Below are 24,917 nucleotides of genomic sequence, written 5' to 3' on the forward strand. Positions count from 1 at the left end.
ATAGCATAAAAAAAGATATACCCGCATTCAAATGTCAGTGTGGCATCTGTGTAGCCTTCTACATGTTGGCCTAAATGACAGCATTTTCTTACCTGATCCTTCAAAGGGTTGGAGTTTGGAAGGAATGGACTCCTTTGCACTGAGTGGGATGAGGTAGATGTCTTTAATGCTGCGGCTGTTGTTGGCCACCACCCCGAAGCGCCGTCTGCTGCTGAAGTAGGAGAACAGAGACACATAGGCCACCTCCTCCTCCTCTGTCGCTGGGTGGAACCGGATCACACACAGCTCCTGTGGACCAATAATAATAATCTCTTATCATTGAGACAGGGTCTGTGTATGTGTTTCTATCTAAATTGTATCGTTTTTTTCATGACATAGGGAGGGCTTGCCTTTGTAACAGAGGTCTTCACTCTCCCGATGTAATCCCACACAGTTTGAGGCATGATTCTTCCACCAAGCTGTATGGTATCAGGCAGATCCTAAACAAAATAAATGTTTTGTTAATATCCATATAGACCAAACTGCTAGGTTGTTTATGAAAGGTATTGTCTTAAACAAATAAACAAATCTAAAGATATTTGACAATGCTCTCCTATTTTTTCTCTTGCGGTCATGGTAGCAAAGTTATATGTTATATTCGTTACCTCTTTGAGATATTCAGAAGGCCCGGAGACCAGATAGCCCTTGGTGACGAACTTGGCCACGCTGATCATGTTGAGGAAGCCCTTCCACACTACTTCCTGCTTGGCCAGGAACTGGGTTGTCTCCCCATCTTGAGGGGAGTGGGAGTTCACAGCCCTGCAAACACATCATCACAATTAGAGTCCATTACTGCACATTCACTCAGCTGTAAATCAAATATAACTCATGCACAGAGGAGGAAACAAGATTTATATTCTGACTGAAATGAACATGCACTATGTGAGGGAAATTACAAGATTATGTTATAATACTGTTATTGCATCAAATGGTTGTTTTATGCAACAGAAGAGGGTTCTTATAACTCTATTGCGTCTGTGTGAACTGAAAGTGGGCCTCTGGGGGGCTTAATACTGACARAAGATTTACGATGCTTTGGGTGATAAACCTAACAAGACCACATTCCATAGCATGAGTTAATGTTTCTGTTCTATAAGGTACCAGGGAAAGATGGCTCGGGGCCAGACCATGGTTTCTACACAATGAGAACAGTCTTTACAGCAGATCTTTCATACAAATCTTAACCTTGTGACCTATTCCACACATCTGTTGTTTGTCATGTGGACTAAAAGGGGTGGATCTTTGCTATAAAAGTTATTTGTATCCTTTGTGTCGGGCTCTCAAATAATCATCTGAGGGTGATTCGTCGACCAGCCATCAGTATCGCAGAGCACTCAACCGATTCACTTTATATGTGTGTGTTGTATTGACCTACTCCCTTATTAATAAGTGAATAAAGATTTAGTTTAAGTATAACTCTGACTTGTGTGATAAGTTTGTCTCACCTCATTTGATAGTAAAGAAATTAACCACCACAACTAATTATCATAAAACACATTCTTATCAAGGATCACTTGTAGTGATGGTGGCAAGCTGAGAGGAGATACCTTGAAGAGGATGAAGAGGATCCTGAAGAACCATAGAACGATGAGGAGGATGGCTTCATCAGGATAGATTTGGGTAATGCTGGCATTGGTGGCAGGGATGGGGGTGGTGGCAAGGGCATGAATGTCTTGCTCAGAGTAACACTCTGTTTCGCAGGGACATAAGAGACTGGTGGAGGTGGGACTGTAGACATGGCGACAGTTGCCATGGCAGGAGTGCGGTTGCCAGCGGTGTGGGGGTCACCAGACATAACAGCAGAACGGTTGCCAGCAGTGCGGGGATCACGCCTTGTAATGGTTACCGTAGAAACAGCCGGAATCATGACTGGGGTATACATTCTGGACGGTGTCTTGGCTTTGCGGGTTTCCAGAATGGGGAAGGCGGGAGAATCCATGACAGGGGAGGCAGGGGATTCCAAAATGGGGGAGGCGGGAGATTCCATTGGTGGAGAAGCGGGAGATTCCATTGTGGGTGAAGCGGGGGATTCCATGATGGTTAAGACAGAGTCATCCTCCATTAGGGGGGAGGCAGGGGAACCCATGGTGGGGGAGTCGGGGGGTGCAAGGAGGGGTGATTCATCTCCTGCTGGAGTTCTCCATCCTCTCTCCTCTGTTCTGGGATCTGTTCTGGCATACATCCAGGGTGGCCGAGACGGCCTGTCTTTCCATTCGTCTGGGTTTGTGGAGGATGACGATGACCCAGAGAGTTTAGACTTCTTGGGTACAGGCTCCTCCTCACCCTCAACTGTTATCTGACCTGAAGGGCAGAAACAGATACCAACCCACACAAAACACTGGTTAGCAGCATCAGTACACTCAACACCATAGAAGTTCAGTAAATCATTAATTTGACGTTGGGAGTGATTGTGGTTTATATCAACACTGTTGCCCTTCACTAAAATAGTTTGATACAGTGCAGAAGGCCAACATGATATTATGGTGTTCGTTGGATGTTGTTGTAGTGTGTACACTGTAATTTTACTTTATCTGTTTTTATTTACCTGTGCAGATCTTGCACTTGAGGTCAAACAGGTGAGCTCTGTGCTCGGCAGTTGTGTCTTTCAGCATGCAGCTGAGGATGTCTGGGACGGAGCTGTTCTGGTTCGACTGGCTAGGTCTGGCCTTAGTGGCAGCAGAGAGAGTGCTCTTCTGTTCCTGAGAAAAGAGGATCATGACACACTCATTTATTAAAACGTTACACACAGATGCACACTCAGATACAGACACACTGATATGCTCATCTAAAAGGTATGCTACATTTGAAGATGAACTGATCACATTTTGAGGGCGATATAATTTCCTAGATATTGTATTGCATCAGTATGAGTAGACGATACATGTTATATTATACATGTTGTACATACCATGTGTCTACTTGGCCTAAAGGGAAGACTAGGTAGATCAACCTTCACTGGCTCAGGCGCTGGATTTGGCAGCACACATGCGGCTTTGGGACCAGACTCCCCGACCTGCAATACACACAGACAACATCTCAATCAACTGGTAAAGTTTTGGATAATAAATATAGTTCTCAGTGAAGAATTATGGTGAACTTTGTATGTTATTATTTATGTCATTTTTTGTATTTTAGTATTGTGCACTACATTACAACTCGAATGGTCTTCTTTAGTTAATTATTATTCTAAGTTTTTGGCTTAGATTAAGTTTCTGCTTAGGCTATATTATACTGTACCTCTGGAGTGTCTTTTTTGTTCGGCTCTGAGACCTTTGTGGCCTGCATGTCCCGCTGGCTCATCCTGGCCAGTCTGAAGGGACTGACCTCACCACGGATGACGCTGTAGAACAAACCCTGGAGACCCACCCAAATAAGAGACAATCAATGAAGCGTACTACCACATGGTGAACTACAAGTCTAGTTTGTCAGACAGGGGCACATTTGTTACATCGAATAGTTGTTTTCATAACTTTTTGAATGAAATGCTGTATAGCAGAGAATTATATATGTGGATTTATTTTGTATGACAAGGCATATGTGTTTTTTTTTGCTGTCTAGACCAACCTTATTTTTGGGGTCTTTAAGGTTGAACATGATGGTTCGGTACTTGTTCATGTACTTGCTATCTGTATTGTTAAATATGTTAAACATCTCCGTCTCGATGCTGGTGACCAGCTTCGCCACTTCACTCTCAGACCTCTCCAAATCGTCACAGTCGCACACCCTTATAAAATCAAAATGTAATTAGTAATCTTTTAATAACATTTTTGCCCTACATTTAAAAGAGAGCTCAAGCAATGTGTGTGTCCGAAATGGCACGCTACCCCTATTTAGTGGACTACCTTTGATGAGAACTATGGGCTCTGGTCAAAACTAGAGCACTATATAGGGAATAGGGTGTCTTCTCAGACTAAGCCATCATTTCTTTGTCAATCAATGTGATCCAGTGTGTGTGTGTGAGAGAGAGTGTGAGTGTACTTTTCTAACCACCATGTATATTTTGTCATCTCTTTCCTTATATTCACCTCTTGAACAGGATGTTGGTGAGAGAGCGTTGGATGCTCTGCCTGACCTGGTTGTTGGCTGGCTGAGGGGGTCTGGAGGAAGGTGCGATAGGGGCTGGGGACACGGGCAGTGTCCTAGTTTCATTCATTGGGGTGGGGGGTGGAGGTGAGGGTAGAATGGGAGTCACGAGGGGTTGAGGCTGCTTCTTGGGGATGGTGAAGGACGTCTTGCCAATCCTCAGGGCCCCTGTTTCGTGGTGTCTGGAGGCTGAGGTGCTTGGGGCCTCAGGGGTCGGAGAGGGACTGGATTTGGGGGGATTGGGTTGTTTGACAGGGGATGTATCAACATAGGGTTTCCTGGAGACACTGCAGCTGTTTGCTGGTCTCTTGGTTTTTCCTGGAGCACTTCCCAGAGGAAGGGACGACTCAGTGATGATGTCTGAGGGATAGTTATCTGGAGAATGTGTCTGAGGAGAAATGGGCTCAATCTCAACCTCTACCTGCTCACTGGCCTTTCCAGCTGTTAAAAAATAGAATAACAGGGGAACTGAATCAGTGCTGATAAATCAATATGGCATCTGGTAGCTATGAATATAATCAACAAAAATTGTTATAGGAAGTCAGTGTAATAAGCCATGAGGTAAATATGTTAACATATGTATATGTGTGTTATTGCCAGTTAATTAAGTATGAACAGTGCACGCATGTGATTAACCACTACCAATGAATCAGCTTCAAAATGGTCTTTCTTAGGCTGAGATGTACAGTGTGATGAGATTAGCTTTGTTCGACCTAATAATTACCAAAAACAATTACCTTTGACTCTGTAGCCAAATGATGTACAGCTTCAAATAATGTTATAAAAGGTCATGTTGATCTCATGGAATGTTATTCCTTGACCACTACAAAACTGTATCCGCATTGGAAAATGTGATGTATTTGCACTATTGTTTATGTTTTTGTTGGGGGCCCACTCATTGATGGTATGTACAGTGTGGCTTTAATTGTTCCTCAATTCATTACTAGAAAAGTGTTCCCCTTTGTGATGTTGTGCCATTGCTTTTACAGCTAGTAAAATACCAGGTAGGAAAATTGTGAATTTTCTTGTCAGCTAAATTGAAGTCTTTTGATTGAGAACAGTGAGGCAAGGGCAGAGGGCAGGATATATTCCCTCGAAAAACCGAAAATATTTGGCAAAAAAAAGTAAGAACGGACTGTTCATAGCCCACTGAAATACTATTTGAAACAACTACAATGCAAATACATTTACATCAAATAACTGGGGGGTTGCTGGCATCACACCCTCTCCACAGGCAATGCTCTGCAGCTGACCCTGTGACCGGTTCAGCCTCTCGTCTGTGTGTGTGTGTCTCAGGCAGTTGGGTGCTGGTATTGTGACAGCAAAATATAATAATCTTTGTTGTTTAATGGACAATAAAGACATATCAATAATACACTTGTATTCATGTATCCATTTTTTACCCTAGGTGTTAAAGCAGTTGAGTGATAGATCAACCGTCATGTAAACTGACTGATAGTGGGACTCCATTTCGGAAACCTAAAATTTCCTGTGCTAAAACATTGAAAATCAAATCTGTACTGCCATGTAATAGAAGTACATCTAAATAACTGTCAAAACTACCTGACTAAAAGAGGCCGACAAGATTGAACCAATGTCATTCCAGGGCCCCTATGTTCTTCTGTGCAATGACAGCAGGGCAGTACTGTGATTTATGACTCAAATGATCTAAAAATACAAATTTAAAAAGAGTAGGAAACCCATAGAGATCCTATTAAATTAAATTAATTAACCCTCAAAGTTCCATAATGGGGTAAAAAACGGCAGCCATATTGGTCAGGGAGAATTCCAAACCAGTCTAAATAAAACGAATGGCAGTAGAGGCATAATCCTGATTTTACTTATGCAGGAAAATTAAAGTAAGGCATGTGATATCAGAAATTGTGTAATAAAATTTTACCTAAAATACTGTAATATAATTATAAATAGGCCTACAGTTTATACAGGTTTTATACACCTTTTTTTCCATATAAATAGCCTCTAAAATATATGTAAACAGATCATAAATGTGTCAATTTTTGTGTTCTTGGAAAGCTGAGTGCTATATGATACAATCAGTACTTGTTGCATATAACTTATAACTTGTCCAAGTCCTATCCTTAACTGATTTCAGCCAGTGTATGGGGCTGCATTGTTTGAATGGAATGTTGGCATATTGGCAGTTAATTTGAATGGAATCATTCCTCTAAAACTAGCCAGCTAGCTTGCTAACAAACATACATTCTTCAAATTCATTATTTTACACAATATCTAAATCACTGCACTGGCAAAGCATGGATGACCAACTCTCTGATCAAAATGGCTGACCTTTATACCATCATAAGAAGGTTCATGTTAATTTTAGCATTTAAACACCCAACCACACGTTAACATAACCAGGGCTGGCTTTCCCAAAAGCATCGTTGCACTATCATCCTTTGTCCATTTATACTGAACAAACAAACGCAACATGCAACAATTTCAAAGATTTTACTGAGTTACAGTTCATAGAAGGAAATCAGTCAATTGAAATAAATAAATTAGGACCCAATCTATGGATTTCACATAACTGGGCAGGGGCTCGACCATGGGTGGGCCTGGGATGGCACGAACCCGCAGGTGAAGAAGCCAGATGTGGAGGTCCTGGGCTGGCGTGGTTACACGTGGTCTGCGGTTGTGAGGCCAGTTGGATGCACTGCCAAATTCTCTAAAACAATTTGAGGCGATTTATGCTAGAGAAATTATCATTAAATTCTCTGGCAACAGCTCTGGTGGACATTCCTGCAGTCATCATGCTAATTGCACGCTCCCTCAAAACAAGACAGCTGTGGCATTGTTTTGTGTGACAAAACTGCACATTTTAGAGTGTACTTTTATTGTCCCCAGCACAAGGCGCACCTGTGTAACGACCATGCTGTTTAATCAGCTTCTTGATATGCCACACCTGTCAAGCGGATGGATTATCTTGGCAAAAGAGATATTATCACTGTTTCCTGACCGATTCCGCTTTTGGTAAATTATGTTTGTCCCCCACGAGACACTGCAGACGCAGAAGCTTATTTCACTTCCTCAAAATCCCCAGAATGAATCTAAGATAGTTAGATGTAAAATTGCGCTATGGTGCTTGGTGCAGTATTTCTCAAGTTCAAATATGCGTGATGACTTGCCTTATGTTAACAAAGTCTGAGCTGTTGGGCAGGTCTGTCTCACTGTCTATGCTATCGTATAAAGAGCAATCACAGCAGCAGTTCACCTCATGTTAGTGGGCAAACGGACATCGTAATATCGAAACCCAACCTTAATTTACCCGTTGAGAAGCACGGCTGTTCCAAACTCCGTTTTAGACGAGACTGACTTTATGACCAGAATTATCCAATTTACACTTTGTAGTCAATTTGGACACTAGAATAAATGTTTGACTCGAATCGATGCCACATAGGCCGTTTTCAAAGGGACTTGTTGCTTTTTAAAGACAGTCACGCTTTAAAGCGCTTAATATCTATGAACCAGTGACACCAGGCTCCACTGCTCTGAACTAAACAAAAAGTCTCCACTCCATAATAAAATATGCTAACGCATAATAACAAATAGTGTGTAATGTCTCAGTATGTTGATATGCAAAGGTGTCAGATGTGTTGTCCACATTTACATCTTATGCTCTGTAATGTTGTGAAGCTGAAGTAGGCCGAACTCAAGTTTACACTTGAGTAAATAAAATAAAGGAAACACGAGTAAATGAGGGATACAGAGTACACTACATGACCAAAAGTATGTGGACACCTGCTCGTCGAACATCTCATTCCAAAATGATGTGCATTAATATGGAGTTTGTCCCCCCTTTGCTGCTATAACAGCCTCTACTCTTCGAGGAAGGCTTTCCACTAGATGATGGAATATTGCTGCAGGGACTTGGTTCCATTCAGCCACAAGAGCATTAGTGAGGTCAGGCACTGATGTAGGACGATTAGACCTGGCTCGCAGTCGGCATTCCAATTCATCCCAAAGGTGTTCGATGGGGTTGAGGTCAGGGCTCTGTGCAGGCCAGTCATGTTCTTCCACACCGATCTTGACAAACCACTTCTGTATGGACCTCGCTTTGTGCACGGGGGCAATGTCATGCTGAAACAGGAAAGGGCCTTACCCAAACGGTTGCCACAAAGTTGGAAGCACAGAATCATCTAGAATGTCATTGTATGCTTTAGCATTAAGATTTCCCTTCACTGGAACTAAGGGGCCTAGCCCAAACCATGACAAACAGTCCCAGACCATTATTCCTCCTCCACCAAAATTTACAGTTGGCACTATGTATTCGGGCAGGTACCGTTCTCCTGGCATCCGCCAAACCCAGACTTGTCCGTCAGACTGTCATATGGTGAAGATTGATCCATCACTCCAGAGAACGTGTTTCCACTGCTCCAGATTCCAATGCGGCGAGCTTTACACCACTCCAGCTGACGCTTGGCATTGCGCATGGTGATCTTAGGCTCGTGTGCAGCTGCTCAGCCATGAAAACCCGTATCAAGAAGCTCCCAACGAACTGTTGTGGGGGTGATGTTGCTTCCAGAGACAGTTTGGAACTCAGCAGTGAGTGTTGCAACGGAGGACAGACGATTTTTGACTTGCTATGCGCTTCAGCACTCCTGTTCTGCAAGTGTGTGTGGCCTACCACTTCACGGCTGAGCCGTTGTTGCTCCTAGACATTTCCACTTCACAATAATGGCACTTACAGTTGACCGGGGAAGCTCTAGCAGGGCGAACTGATTTATTGGAAAGGTTTCATCCTATGACGGTGCCAGGTTGAAAGTCACTGAGCTCTTCAATAAGGCCATTCTACTGACAATGTTTGTCTATGGAGATTGCATGGGTGTGTGCTCGATTTTATATACCTGCCAGCAACGGTGTGGCTGAAATAGCCAAATCCACTAATTTGAAGAGGTGTCCACATACTTTTTTATATATAGTGTATATTGAAACCAGGTGCTTCTACAGGTGTGGTTCCTGAGTTAGTTAAGCAATTAACATCCCATCATGCTTAGGGTCATGTAAGGGTTTCCATTAGGAAATTTACCGGATATGCATTGGGCGCATAACATGATTAGGGCGTCTACTCATGGTGCTCAGAATGACAGTAATCACATTTAGATTATGGTCATTCATATTAACAGAACATGCAAGTTGAGGATACAATGATGTGCTGTTACCAAATTCTGATGCACACTTTGAAGATGTTAGAATAACTGTCCAAAATGTACTTTTCCTCAGCCAACAAGACAGGTAACGAACAGCAAAATCACTAGCCTATGGCAATCTACTATAGTAGAAACGTTTACCTATTCTATTGGTCAGCTTGTTGAGAAAGAAATAGCCTATTCCAAACAGACGCTGGGACAGTTGTGGGACGACAGATCCCAAATTCAAACAACCATTATGCCTAGGCTACGTAAAATAAAAGAAACGTTAAAAAGCAATGAGTCTGATGTAACAGATCAGAATGTTTAGATAAGCGCAGCAATGCAGCAAGGCAGTAGGCTATGTGTGAATGTATTTTCCATAGTGCAATTAGCGAGAAAACACTTGTCAAAAGTGCATTGCGCATGTGAGCGGTTTCATGTGACAGAGATTAAAATATCCATTTGAAATTTCGAAAGTGGGGAGATCTAATATGCAACAATTAACATGGGTTGCTAATATGACTAGGATAGGGCCTTTGGCTAGTGGACAACGAAAGAAAGTTGAAAATAATTGCCTCCACAGATATGGTCTGATTATGGCAAGGCCTACTTTGAAGCAATGTAAGACATGCATCATAATATGTAGTAAAACATTCAGGTTTCAAACAATGAAGTATCTATTTTGAAAATGAATACTGCCTACAGCTCATTGCGAAGTGGTGTGTGATGCGCTGATGAAACGTGCTTTCCATTGCCTATGAATTTGCTGTTTGAGATGCAACTCACGCTGTCTGACAGATTTTACACTCAAAGACTCTGTATCTGTGATAAATAAGAGCCTAAATCACGAATAAAACGTTCACGCGCCAATTTATTCCACTAAATTATGGGAATTAACCTATAGACCGATAAGCATGACCAGTCAAATGTATTTATATCGACTGGTATTTCTATCAATTAATTATTTCGCAATGGGATTTTTCTTCTCCTGGACAATTTCCTGGTGCAAATTGTATTTATTCGCTTTAAAAATATATATATTGACCAAAAGCCAGCTAATGGAAAACCCTGGGTCATGTATAAAAATGTATAAAAATGTCCAGTTTACCATTCATTTGGATACCATGGCTAGAAGAGATCTCAGTGACTTTGAAAGAGGGCCTCAAGAGCATAGGTTGTGTGTGTTTTTCACCAGATCTCAACCCAGAATGGAACTCCCTCCAAGAGTTCCAGACATCCTCCTTTCGTTTTTGCGTTAAGTGACCTCCTCTCTTATGTAACCAGTGCTTGACTTGGGCAGGAGCTCACATGAGACAAGTACCGGCACCTCAAACGTTCTACTGCTTGAGCTCCTGTTCCGCTTGTAGAATATTAGCTCAAAAGTACTGTGGAGCTCCTACTCCTAAATATAAACAGTACCGGTACCCAAAATGAGTACTGGCACTTATTTCTGTCTAAGTCAAGCACTGTATGTAACCATACCAAACGTAACATATCAAACTAATTTGAGTGTCCCGGATTTACGTTTACTATGTTATGTCCAGTCTATTAGACCCGACACTGGGCATGGCAGATTTGTTCCTTATAGTGGAGAAAAATACACAACACTAATAATTGATGGATGCCGTATACGCTGGTTTTCGTCTGTGCGTTTTCATAACAAGCCAAAAACCTGGACTATCAGGTGGTCAATGGCTAATCAATGATACAGACTGATCAGTGAAGTGCCAGGGAGACATGAAAACAAGTAGGACTTCAGCCCTCGAAGGACTGGCATGATAGATCCCTGTCATGGAGGAACATACGGTACTTTCATTTCTCTTTTCTTCAGCTACGTAGCCCCCTATATCATCACTTTTATTGAAGTCTGCCTTTGGAAAGTATACTATGGCTCTTGCCATGAGGTCTGGAACTTTATGGCACAGGCAGTAGCGCAATTGAATTGTCCTCTGCTGGTTCAAGTGTTGCTTTAGCTGTTCCAGTTTCCATCGCTATTGATGGAAGCATTGAAATGACATGTATTCTTGTTACTCTTAGCCTTTGAAGAAGTGTTTCCCTGTTTGCATTGGGGTGTGTGTGTGCAGGACACTCCTGGAGAGCCTTCCTGTATGTGAGCCCACAATGACATATGCTAAGAGGTCTGGGCCTCGTTTGCCAGTTGCGTTGTAACTTAAGCATTACATGATTATACTAAATGCATCGTTATTTACGAGCCAACGTTTCAAGAGTGTTTCCCAAATAAGCAGGTAGTGTGAACCTGTAAGAGCCTGTAATCGTTGGGGCCGGGTTCAGTTTTTCACATGATCCCGTTGGGGGAGCAGTCCAGTTCCCTGGTGCTGAAATCGATGGCGCTGGCATCATAAACAAACACTACTAATAGCCCACATTTCATGTGAAAAGTAGGCTAGGCCTATACATTTCGAAGACTAGGTTTTAGGTATGAAAATAAACTAAGTATTTGTCATGTAATGTTCATAAATTTAAAGATTTGAACGATAGATATGAAGCCTGCCTTCCATTGCCTATGAATTTGCTGTTTGAGATGCAACTCACGCTGTCTGACGGATTTTACACTCAAAGACTCTGTATCTGTGATAAATAAGAGCCTAAATCACGAATAAAACGTTCACGCGCCAATTTAATTCCACTCAATTATGGGAATTAACCTATAGACCGATAAGCATGACCAGTCAAATGTATTTATATCGACTGGTATTTCTATCAATTAATTATTTCGCAATGGGATTTTTTCTTCTCCTGGACAATTGGCCAGTGCAAATTTTATTTATTTGCTTTAAAAATATATATATTGACCAAAAGCCGGCTAATGGAAACCCTGGGTCATGTATAAAAATGCCCAGTTGCCCATTATTTTGGATACCATGGATAGAGGAGATCTCAGTGACTTTGAAAGAGAGGTCTCAAAAGAGCATAGGGGGTTTAAAGGGTGTGTGTGTGTTTGTCACAAGATCTCAACCCAGAATGGAACTCCCTCCAAGAGTTCCAGACATCCTCCTGTCTCTTATACACATCTAGATGTGTATAAGAGACAGGGGTGTGTGTGTGTTTGTCACAAGATCTCAACCCAGAATGGAACTCCCTCCAAGAGTTCCAGACATCCTCCTTTCGTTTTTGCGTTAAGTGACCTCCTCTCTTATGTAACCAGTGCTTGACTTGGGCAGGAGCTCACATGAGACAAGTACCGGCACCTCAAACGTTCTACTGCTTGAGCTCCTGTTCCGCTTGTAGAATATTAGCTCAAAAGTACTGTGGAGCTCCTACTCCTAAATATAAACAGTACCGGTACCCAAAACGAGTACTGGCACTTATTTCTGTCTAAGTCAAGCACTGTATGTAACCATACCAAACGTAACATATCAAACTAATTTGAGTGTCCCGGATTTACGTTTACTATGTTATGTCGTCTATTAGACCCGACACTGGGCATGGCAGATTTGTTCCTTATAGTGGAGAAATACACAACACTAATAATTGATGGATGCCGTATACGCTGGTTTTCGTCTTTGCGTTTTCATAACAAGCCAAAAACCTGGATTATCAGATTACATTTCGAAGACTAGGTTTTATGTATGAAAATAAACTAACCATTTGTCATGTAATGTTCATAAATTTTAAGATTTGAACCACAGTCATCTTCTTTCCTACAGTGCTTTAGGACATTGCACACCACAATATATCTGTATCAGATCGTTTCCTTTTAGCCCACAAATATATACAGTGACTAACCCTCTACTACACACATTTAGTTTTTTCATAAAAATATATATTCTGTGTCCATCCCCAAAGCCCTGGAGGAAACGCCACACTGAGTAAAAGCACAAGGCTGTTAGAAGCTGCACCTCAGCGCATAGCCACAGGAAGACGTTTGGGTGTGGCGATGCTGTTATTATTTCGCCGGAGGGGGGGGGGGGGTTACGACAGCACCATTAGCATCCCTACTACTTCCCCTGCTATGCCTCAGCTGATTTATACAAAACATAGAGCAGTCTGAGTACCTCTTGTGGGAGCCTGATAGACTCACAATGCTGGGGCTGCAACGGACATACAGATTTATATACACCAACCGACTGCGCAGACGGAGCCGCCGGTTATGTTGGATAAACAATCCGCTGAATAGCAGCCATGCTGTATTATTGTTGTTCCAATGACCTCTGACAATGGCTTGCCATTTATAGAATTCCAGGTGTTTCCAATTTGTACCCGATAAGATTCAGCTTTGGAGCAAATAAAACCAAACTTGACAAAATGTTATAAATACATATTTCAAATATTACATTATATCCTATACATTACCCAAATGAAACATTTTACATTGTATGATCATGCCCATTCACACAAAAACACTTACATTGTTTTAGAAGGATTATCTTGTGAGGTAAGGCAGAAAAGAAGCCTAAAGATGCACTTTGGCTGCTCTATGAGTGGTCAGGATCACTCCGTAGATGTGCAAAGGTTTTTAAGAGCAACAATACTAACGAAGGCTCTGGGAAAGACCTTGGCTACTAAAATATATGATCTTGACGCCGCGAATGCTCTGGGAAACAAGGTCCTGGAACGTTATGGCACAGGTGTTAATGGGCTCGCTCCATAAACACAGAACTTCTGGTTAAATCCACACTTTCCTACTCAATCTCCATTCAGTGGTTGCATCTAGCAATATTACAAAACTTGCTTGATTAAATGATTCTACACAGATTCTGTTCTGATCCTACTATAAGATCACATCCAACCCAACCAGCCCTATATACAAAATTGATCAATTGGAGAAACTACAGATTACTATTTATGTACTTTATCGGACTGCTGTCATATGATCACTTGTGAGATTGAGGTTTAAGTGTGTCTAGTGTGCACTTTGGAGAAGTGCATCCTTCTTCTGTAAGACATCTGTTTTAGATTGTAAAAGCAATAATCAGGTCAAGCTCTATGCTTGAGTCTTAACAATTCACATTAGCAAGTAAATGGAACTGCACCCTTGCAGCAATCAAGTGACTTGGATATAAAGAACATCATGAGTAATTAAACAAATTATGATCAGGGCATTAAATGTATGTAGTTGAACATCTGTATAACATCTTACCCAGAATGCTTACAGTATTTGATATAGTCGTTTCTACAATAGAACGTATCCAAACATGAACAAATGTAAAATTATGTATCGTTAAAATATTATCAAAGACAGCAGAGTATGAAGATAGGCTAAAACTGCATCTCCAAATAGAAATCCCCGATCACACTTGTAGGCGATGTCATGTCGACGTTGGCAAGCACAGCTCATGCATAGAAACACGTCATGGGCCAAACGTTCGTCTCGCGCTGAACTGCACATGTGCAGGATGTCAAATCAATGGCACCCCTTGATATAAAGTTGTTTTTGACGAAAACGTGTCACTTTCGCGAGGTTGGAGTAATAACATGTTCAACTACTTAAGACATTGGCTCTAATCTAGGTTGTGCCTTCAGATTGAGAAAATGAACAACAAAGGGAGAAATGTTCTCATTGACTTCTAAAACCCCGGACTGGTCTGTGTGTTTCGCAAGTGTTCCCGGAAGTCTCGCGATTTTGCGCTTCTGGGTTTAGAAAATCTGTGCTATTAGTATTGGGGATTTCTCACGACACTTTTTCGGGGGTACGGGAATATGATACATTCTCAGGAGAACGTCACACTGAATAATTGCACTTTTAAAAAAAACTATTCTAATGTCTGGCCAGTAGAGGGTACTTGTGTTTAACAATTGGTGGCTCAAGACGAAAAGCTAAAACGGAAGATAACTGTTGAACAGATAGCAGAGATGAAGACACATATTGCTTACACCTATCCAGTTCCTTCAGATCTGCAAAAATAAAGGAATAACAGTTTTCCTTAATTATGGGGACCATGATGCTGCACAGGTATGTTAGTGCTGGGCTGGAACGAAAAGGTGCACCACCTGGAGTCCCCCATGAAAGTAGAGTAACACGGGCAAAATAAGCAATGATGAGGTCTCCACCTAGCCTTGCTATAGTTCATTAAAATCTGTAAAAACTGAGGAGGTAGAGGTCATTTGACTGCTGCCTAAATCTTGGTTGTGACTAAAAACAGTATGAGGTCTAGGTGTCTCAGACCATAGTAGTGATAGTCACTCATCTCAGGTAGTGCGATAGACCCAGTCCACCTCTGCAAAATACCAGAGAGGGTGTGAATACTTGTATGTGAATCTGAAATGTATCAGATCGATATAAAACAAATTCAGCTGGTCATCTACGTCAAATGTTTCCATTTGAATGGTGAGAACTGATGTAAGACACATGGTCACATTCTAAGGGTATTAGCGTTGAGGTTGCATTCCTCTAGTGGCAGATGTGTTCAGGACTTTTAACTGTCAAAAATAAAAACAGAACCACAGGAAAACAAAAAAAATTATAGGATGTACATAAAATGCATGTCTGTTTTGTGGAAGATCCTTCTATGGTACAAAATAATGCTTGTATATTTGACCATGTTACTAAAAAGTGCAACTATTCTGATATTTTTTCAGAGCTGATCTGATTGGCCAAAATACCAATTAGTGGAAAAAAAGAACAATTGGGCTGTTTGAAGAACATAACACAGCCTTAGTCATTGTTCCATGTGTGCAATAACTAAATAAACTGTTGTACTCCTTGCACACTTCTATGGCATTTCACTGAATCCCATTCACGTACTGGATTCAAACAGGTGTTCACTGATGCAGGTTATTGAATTAATTCAGACAAAAACTTTAACCCAACTGTAGAGCAAAGGAGTAAGTGTGTCCTTTTGTGAGTGATTTCAAATCCTAATAGGATTATTCAGGTCATGTTCCAAATTATTGGAAGGATAATTGTACAACTCCTGCTGATCTGCCAGGCATTGCAGTATTGATTATGTCAGTGGCATTGGCCAGCGGTGTACTTCAGTCTTCTTCATTGAAATGGATCTATGAATCTGGCATTCATTGTTTGTCAGGATCCTTGGAGAAATCCTGCATGGCATCTGAACATCCTCTCAGCAGCTCCATGCTCCAGCTGAAAAACTGCTCCGCTCTCCAAATCTCCCCGTCCCTATTTGCATAGAATCCTCTCTCCCTCTGGTCTGAGTGTAAAATATGTCTGTGTTTGTTGGTGTCCCGTGTCTGTGTGCATGTTGGAGTTTGTGTGTGAGAGCTGTAGAAATGTCAGAGGTGTAGTGTATAGCCAGCATCGGTTCAGTAAGGATTTGTGTGGCCAGACATAAGCCTAAAAGTGAGCCAAAGATTGACTAGTGCATCATTTGCTTATGTGTGTGTGTGTGTGTATATGACACTGCAATTGACAATAGTTTAAGTTCCAACTGCTGGTGACGAGGAGCAGCAGTCCCCCAGAACAGCATGGGATCAAATCCCACTGAAACCACCACTTTCCTCCTGTTCTCCCCTCTACTTTACTTGCCACCTGTCTGAAATAAAGATTGGGGGGATATATGTAAAGGGGTGCAGAGCTCCAGTTCCCCTTAAAAAAAAGACCACACGGGGCCCCCCAAAAATAAAATAAAAATCCCATTTTGCATTGAGTTTGTGTTTCCTCATAAACAAATTATATGTATTGCAATATTAATCGAGTACGGCCATTTTTCCCCCCCTCGCTAAATGCACTAGCTAAATAAAATCTGTACAATCATGTCAGTTGCTGCAAGGTCTCTGGTAAGTCAAAAATTAGTTGGGAATAGGACTGATAGATCATTTGACACTGGCACCCTAACTGCTGAACATCGGTACTCTTGAATACCAAGTGGCTTGGATAAAGGGGCAGCATTACCAGAGGGCAAGGCAGAGGACCCAGTCCTGCCTCTTGACACTAGTGACAATAACCAATGTCCAAAATCTAAATTTCTTTAGCGACTGGAAAGTTCAAACTCACTTTGAGGGAAACCCTTTGCTCAAGTATGAATCAATCTAGACCCTGTCATACTTATCCAAGTGAAATCAGGCCCACATTAAACAGCAGTGAATGGTCTGGTATGGGAAAAGGTACCAAAGTGAACATTGGCACTGGCTGGGACTGCCTTTGTTGTACTCAATTACTACCATTATAGACAGCTTTCCACCAACACATCCAGATGCTGCCCTCCCTTTCTGCTTCACCCTACCTGTTGGTGCCTCCACATATTGGTCTGTCCCATCATGCTGTGTCAAAGTCTATCCAAAAACTTTTGAGTATTGTAAGTCTTTTATGGACAACTATCTGGCCAAAACGGCAATAACTGTGTGTGCCTTGCAGATACAGAAAACAGTCTGTCCCTGCTCGTATTCTTTGAACATACATTGTATTTGTATGTAACTTCTACCTGGTACAGCCAGAGGAGGATGGGCCTCCCCTCAGTCTGGTTCATCTCAAGGCTTCTTTTTCTTGCCACTGGGGTTCTGCTTAGACTTTGGGGTCTAGGCCAGGTTACTGTCAAGCACTTCATGACAACTTGTAGCAAATGTTGTCAACTATGGTAGCTTTCTTTAAAAAACATGCATAAATCCTAAGATACAAATGTAGCGTTTATGAACAGATGCTTCTGAAAACAAATCCCATGGCTGGATAGATAGTGCAGTGTCTGGGGCTCAGGTGAATATGATCCTGCTTTCCTTTGATGAATAGCTGATGCATTGTTTTAAAGGCCCAGTGCAGTCAAAATTCAGTTTTCCTGTGTTTGGTATTATATTGTACAACAGCTGATGACACGTCACTAATACTGTAAAAGTGTGATAAATGTATCAGTGTTATTTCGTGATTGTATTTTCAAAAATTAACTATCTACACAGGACCTTCTAAATCAGCAGATTTGGATGGGTGGGAGTTTCGGCTTTCCATAGTGACACCACCATGCAGTTAATTAGTTAATAGACCAATAAAGAGAATTCTAAACCTCTACAGCTCATTTTCTATTTTCCTATTCCTCACTCAGACCACTCCCAGACCGTCCTAGTAAAATTATTGCTGGAGAAAGTTGTGCAAACAAACTATACTAAAACATAAGTACAATATGTAAAGTGTTGGTCCCATGTTTTATGAACTGAAATAAAATATCCTACATATGTTCCATACACAGAAAATTATTATTTCTCTAAAATTTTGTTCACTAATTTGTTTACATCTCTGTTAGTGAGCATTTATCCTTTGTCAAGATAGTGCGTTCACCTGACTGGTGTGACATATCAAGAAGCTGATTACACATGATTACACAGGTATACCCTGCTGGGGACAATAAAAGGCCACTCTAAAATGTGCAGTCACAACACCAAAGAGGTCTCATGTGTGCAATTTGCAGGCGGACTGCAGGAATGTCCACCAGAGCTGTTTCAAGATAATTGAATATTTATTTGTCTACCATAAGCTGCCTCCAATGTCATTTTAGAGAATTTGGCAGTACGTCCAACAGACCTTACAACCGCAGACTACATGTATGGCGTCGTGTGGGTGAGCGGTTTGCTGATGTCAACGTTGTGAACAGAGTTTCCCAAGGTGGCGGTGGGGTTATGGTATGGGCGGCAGGCATAAACTACGGACAATGAACACAATTGCGTTTTATCTATGGCAATTTGAATGCAGAGATACCGTGACGAGATCCTGAGGCCCATTGTTGTCATCACCTTGTTTCAGCATAATGCATGGCCCCATATCATAAGGCTCTGTACACAATTCCTGGAAGCTGAAAATGTCCCAGTTCTTCCATGGCCTGCATACTCACCAGACATGTCACCCATTGATAATGCTTGGGATGCTCTGGCTCGACGTGTATGACAGCGTGTTCCAGTTCCTGCCAATATCCAGCAACTTCGCACAGCCATTGAAGAGGAGTGGGACAACATTCCAAAGGCCACAATCAACAGCCTGATTAACTCTATGTGAAGGAGATGTGTCGTGCTGCATGAGGCAAATGGTGGTCACACCAGATACCGACTGGTTTTCTGAAGCACGCCACCACCTTTGGTTAAGTTATCTCTGACCAACATATGCATATTCGTATACATGTGAAATCAAGATTCGGACCTGATGAATGTATTTCAATTGACTGATTTCCTTATATGAACTGTAAATTGTTGCATATTGCGTTTATATTTTTGCCCATTTTAAATAGGAATCCATTACAGTAAGGTACTTAATTGTTTACCAGAAATGATTTGATATTGATATAAAAACAGCTGCATTGGGCCTTCAAAACAACACAGCCCTGTAGAAGTGGTTTATAGCTAAAGCAATGGAGCTCAAGAGGATGAGCGCAATCTAGTAAAACTAAGGAAAAGGGATGCATCTCAATAGTCCCTTATCCTCCATGAGCACTGATCTGAGTCTGAATTTACAACATGGATGTGTGTTTTGGTGTCCCGTGTGTGCAAGTATGGTATGACACTACACCTTGTTTAAGATAAAAATTCTAAATTCTTCATTATAAAAAAAGTTTCAAGTTGGCAACGTGGCGCTCGTCCCCTCCTCCATGAGCACTGATATCAAAACACAGGTTACGTGAAAGCAATATTATGAACAGCGCAGAAGAAGAGAGTAGGAAAAACAGAGACCATTGCAATGTACCAATGGTAGAGATGTGTCTAGCCAAAATCAGTGATTGTTGAGAAGTGGAAGCTTGAACTTTAGCCAAGGGTTTACACCAACCCACAGCAAACCTTGGCCTTTGCTATTAACCGGTGAACAATGCTCTATAAATCTTATAAGACTGGATGATTCTCTTCAGTTTTCCACCCCCATTCACAGTTCAAACACCATTGCAAAGAATTCAAACCAGTTCCTCCAAAAGCTCAACTGGTCTGTAGCTTGCATTCGGTTGCCATCTTTGAGAGGGAGAAAATGTGCTATTGCTATGTCACCGGTTTTTCATCCATTGTTGAATTAATCTATTTCCTATACCAGGCACTACTGGATGACCGGAGAGACCTTGTTTTTGGACCATAGTGACCGACCATTCATTTTGTTTCATGTTTTTTCTTCTTCTGAGAACTAAAACCATATGCATGTGTCAACGAGTGAATTTGTTTTGCGCTTTCCATCAAACAGTGATTTTTATCTGAACAACTTGTGTACCCCCTTTTTCTTTCTTTTTTTAAACATACTTCCACTGTATTTCCTAACAAAGAAAATATTTTTTAAGACAGACTCACCTAATTTCAGCCTGCATCTTGTAGTTATGTTGTTGCCATGCAAGGCTGTCAGTGAACTAACGTACCGGTTTCAATATTTGTCAAATCAAAACATTGGCAACTATTAAAATATTGACTGTAGAAAGATGGTGGTATTGAAGTAGAAGCGTCTCAACCGGACTATAATAAACCTTCTACTATTTGGGAACTGAGGATATTTCATTTGGATTGTTGATTGGTTTCTATTCTTTTTCAACGTTTCCTTTTCAACTAGTTGAAGGAAAACATTTTATAAAGTTGCCAAAATGTGTACACTTACCCATTGCTGCTGACCCCTGCAAATAACCTCGTCTCCCTACACCTACAGATTGTGGATGGTATAGGTAACATTATAGCTAGTGTCTGATGAATGCCAACTGAGTGAAAGTATTCTGTATGTGTTGGATATGCATGTGCTGTGAGTGATACATACTCGACTTGTAAAACATAGGTGATTCTATGGATGTGGCCTGTACTGTAGTGAGACTAGGGTCACAGGATAAGGCGGATGTAGATGTGTCAGCTTCCTTGTCCTCAACTTCTTCAGCCTCCTCTTCCTCAGCCTCCTCTTCAGGCCGCTCTGCCAACAACCTCTGGGGCATCCTAGCCGACCTCTGATCCTGAGGTCAAAATATTCAGAGGTCAACATCAGCTTATTTGGGGTTAAATGTACTCATACTATGTGAGTGATTGTGTCAGTGTCAGCTTTATCCATTTCAATCTCAGCAATCTCAGCATACATTCATCACCAAAACAAAACAAGGACAACATGCAGAAGAACATTTTTAAAAAGCTTAGGCAGAGTCTCTTAACCAAAACAACCTATTTTGAACCACGGGTTACCTTAGCGCCAAGTTTGGCTGCTGCTCTCCTCTGTGGGCGTTGCTTAGTTTTAGTCTCTTTGGAGTTGGAGAGCGTCTTCATAGTGGCAGCCGCGTGCCGCAGAATGCAGTCTGTGCCGCAGTAAACGGAGTCAGGCAGGGCGTGCTTACTGCACCCTGAGCCGATGCACTGGGGTAGGGAACCATCCAACTCCATCTCAGCCTCAGCAACCATCTCTGTCACTTCCTGCACCACAGCCTCCTAGGACCAGACTCACGTCAGCACACATCTCAAACACGCAACTGGTTAAAATGTAGTCAAGTTTGTGCCGTACAATGCAAGGAAAGCCATATAACACCACAAACTACAATTTATTTCCTTGCATGCTAGCAAAGGAATCAGTGTTTTTTTGGGGTTCTCACCTCGCTGGCCTGCTCCTCATGTACAATCTCCTCCTCCCCCGAGTAGGGCAGTGTCAGGCAGTCAGGGGAGCTCCCCTGGGGGTCTGGCTGGCTCTGGCTCTTGTTGGTGCAGGTGGCGCAGATCCAGTCTCGTCCACTCCTCTCAAGCTTTCGGCCTTGAATCTCGCTGACGCCAACGCAGTCGCCATGGAACCACTCCAGACAATTGTCGCAGGAGATCATGAACCTGGATAAGGAATCAAAAGAGCAATAAGAAAATGTCAGCTAAAGAACAATAACTAAAATCAACAACCACAGACAATTTAGAAATAGATGTGTGTGGCAGATGGAAAGAGCCGAGACGTAGAGTTGCTAAACCAAAAACATAAGGCTTGCTTGTTTGTTTTCACAGATGAATACCGTCCAGGACAATGCTACACACATACCTTTTGTTGTGCCTCTGTCGACAGATGCAGTAAAGGGCATGGGGGTTGTAGCCCTCACTGTCCGATATGCTAGAATACTCTGACTTTTCTTCCTCGATCCTCTCCTCCTCTTCCACCTTGTCCTTTTCCTCTGTTACATTATCATTTTGGCTAGCCTTTTCTTCTGTTGTTTCTGGATCAGACTCAAGAGGAGGCATAGAGTCTGAGCTCGACTGTTGAGAAGGAGAAGGGCTTTGAGACTCTACCACAACCTTCTCAGGACTCCTCTCCCTTTCCTCCTGAGGCTGATGCACCTGCTGCGGTTCCAACTCATTTACAAAAATAACCTCCTCTTCATCCGCAGTGCTCGACTCTGGCTCTACACCCCTACCCCTCCCACGCCCCCTACCCCTCCCACGCCCCCTACCTCTACCTCTCCCTCTTCCCCTCCCCCTCCCTCTGACCCCCCTCCCCCTGGACTCCCCCCTCCCCCTAGTGCTCAGCCGTTCCTGGAGCTGCTTCAGGGTCAGCTCATCACTGTCCTCCTCAATACTGGAGGCAACTTCCACGTCCCTACTAGCCCCATAGCTAGGGGCAGGGGCTGCCATAGTTTGGGCAGGAGCAGTCATGGGCATGTAGTCCTCCTCCTTCTCCCCAAGTAGAGAAAAAGCAGTGCCAAATGCAGATCCAAAGTCCTGCCAAGAGGTGGGATCTAGGCTGCCACCTGGGCAGGGCTCTTGGGGTTCTGAGGAAGGCTCTGTGTCCATTGGAATGGGGGAGGCCGTTCCAGAGTACTCCAGGTCGGCTGGGACGCTCCTTCTCCCCCCTCGCCCACGTCTCGAATAGGTCTTGGCTGGGCGGCCTCTGCCCCGACGTGTGGGTAGGGGTGGAGATTCTGGATCTTCAATCTCATCCAATCCCACAAACTCTCTTCTGGCAACCGTGGTCCGCCTGAAGCCCCAGGTCTTTTTGAACTCGCTGATGGTCGGCCTAGCACTCCTCTCGGCCCCCTCCACCTGCTCTGCATCTCCTCTGTGCTCCTCTACACCAAGGAGAACAGCAAGGATAGAAAAACAATGACAGAAAATGTATCATCATCTCCATCCAATCACATAATTTGGACAGCTAACACACAGTCCATTACATTAAGACTAAAAGGGGAAGGAAAATAGTTAAGGTAATACCTGTATCAGTGCCAGTGATGTCATGGATCTCATTGATATCCATAAAGCCCTCCATGATAGACCTGTCAAATTAAGATAGAAAAATACAAATGTTATCCAATCTACCAGAAATGCTGTTTATTGAAATGAAGCACATTTACACGTCGAGAGACTTGAAGAGCAGTTCATTACTTTGCATTAATCCTTAAGTCTATTGACACATGGGTGCGTCAGTATAGGTAACAAAACATCCCCATCAAAATCTGTCAGTTTAAGCTAGATATATCAGTCTTGCATGGGCTGCGTCTCAATCCACCACATCCACCAATGTCGGCCTTCCGCATCTGCGGTGGAAGGTGGGCAAGCTACAGTGGCGTTTGTCAGACCATGACATCCTGAAAATCGTTCTTCTCACAAAAACGTCTGTAGCGTCAGAACGGTTTGGCCAACAAACAAATATGGAAAATAGACTCTCACGATGGTGTTCTCCGTTTTGCTCTACAAACATCACGGGACTCATCTGAAGTCAGTAGTTGATGTGCCAACATCTGTTTGTAGCGTCCGTACCGTATGGGCTACAAACTAATGGAATCCCACTGTGGAAAGGGGAGATTCTCACGAACACGATGTTCATCGTTTTGCTTTACAACACCTACAAGTGTCACAGGACTCGTCTGACTGTAACCAGTACCAGTTTTAAAACAATTAATGGAAGTATAAAAGGTAGTGAGAGTGCCCCCCCCCAAAAGAAGTAAATATTTCCTTAGCTTTCTTATATCTCCTAGATATACAGTTGAAGTCGGAAGTTTACATACACTTAGGTTGGAGTCATTAAAACTCGATTTTCAACCACTCCACAAATTTCTTGTTAACAAACTATAGTTTTGGCAAGTCGGTTAGGACATCTACTTTGTGCATGACAAGTAATCTTTCCAACGATTGCTTACAGATTATTTCACTTATAGTTCACTGTATCACAATTCCAGTGGGTCAGAAGTTTACATACACTAAGTTGACTGTGCCTTTAAACAGCGTGGAAAATTTCAGAAAACGATGTCAAGGCTTCAGAAGCTTCTGATAGGCTAATTGACATAATTTGACTCAATTGGAGGTGTACCTGTGGATGTACTCTGCTCAAAAAAATAAAGGGAACACAAAAATAACACATCCTAGATCTGAATGAATGAAATATTCTTATTAAATACTTTTTTCTTTACATAGTTGAGTGTCAGCAGTTCCTGCAAGAGGAAGGCATTGATGCTATGGACTGGCCGTCCGTTCCCAGACCTGAATCCAATTGAGCACATCTGGGACATCATGTCTCGCTCCATCCACCAACGCCACGTTGCACCACAGACTGTCCAGGAGTTGGCGGATGCTTTAGTCCAGGTCTGGGAGGAGATCCCTCAGGAGACCATCCGCCACCTCATCAGGAGCATGCCCAGGCGTTGTAGGGAGGTCATACAGGCACGTGGAGGCACACACACTACTGAGCCTCATTTTGACTTGTTTAAGGACATTACATCAAAGTTGGATCAGCCTGTAGTGTGGTTTTTCCACTTTAATTTTGAGTGCGACTCCAAATCCAGACCTCCATGGGTTGATAATTTGTTTTCCATTGATCATTTTGGTGTGATTTGGTTGTCAGCACAT

At 42.4% G+C, this 24,917-nt stretch overlaps 1 protein-coding gene across 12 annotated transcripts in view; it reads right to left on the reverse strand.

The window, feature by feature from the left end:
• Positions 1-24,917, reverse strand: part of LOC111976873 (death-inducer obliterator 1) — a 48,802-nt gene that overhangs the window by 8,361 nt on the left and 15,524 nt on the right. For all 12 annotated transcript variants that reach the window (XR_011481283.1, XR_011481284.1, XR_011481285.1 and 9 more), the window contains exons 2-15: positions 23,286-23,347; positions 22,123-23,143; positions 21,698-21,923; positions 21,297-21,536; positions 20,887-21,073; positions 4,065-4,563; positions 3,604-3,763; positions 3,277-3,393; positions 2,948-3,052; positions 2,585-2,738; positions 1,587-2,340; positions 645-798; positions 390-479; positions 93-288 (exon numbers count right to left, since the gene is read on the reverse strand). Coding sequence is in view for 9 of the 12 variants with exons in the window: in XM_070447849.1 (XP_070303950.1) it covers positions 93-288; positions 390-479; positions 645-798; positions 1,587-2,340; positions 2,585-2,738; positions 2,948-3,052; positions 3,277-3,393; positions 3,604-3,763; positions 4,065-4,563; positions 20,887-21,073; positions 21,297-21,536; positions 21,698-21,923; positions 22,123-23,143; positions 23,286-23,340 (3,958 nt within the window). In the remaining 3 variants the exon portion in view is untranslated. The remainder of the gene's footprint in view (positions 1-92; positions 289-389; positions 480-644; positions 799-1,586; positions 2,341-2,584; positions 2,739-2,947; positions 3,053-3,276; positions 3,394-3,603; positions 3,764-4,064; positions 4,564-20,886; positions 21,074-21,296; positions 21,537-21,697; positions 21,924-22,122; positions 23,144-23,285; positions 23,348-24,917) is intronic.

Source organism: Salvelinus sp. IW2-2015, linkage group LG17, assembly GCF_002910315.2.
Source record: "Salvelinus sp. IW2-2015 linkage group LG17, ASM291031v2, whole genome shotgun sequence".
NCBI lineage: Eukaryota > Metazoa > Chordata > Actinopteri > Salmoniformes > Salmonidae > Salvelinus > Salvelinus sp. IW2-2015.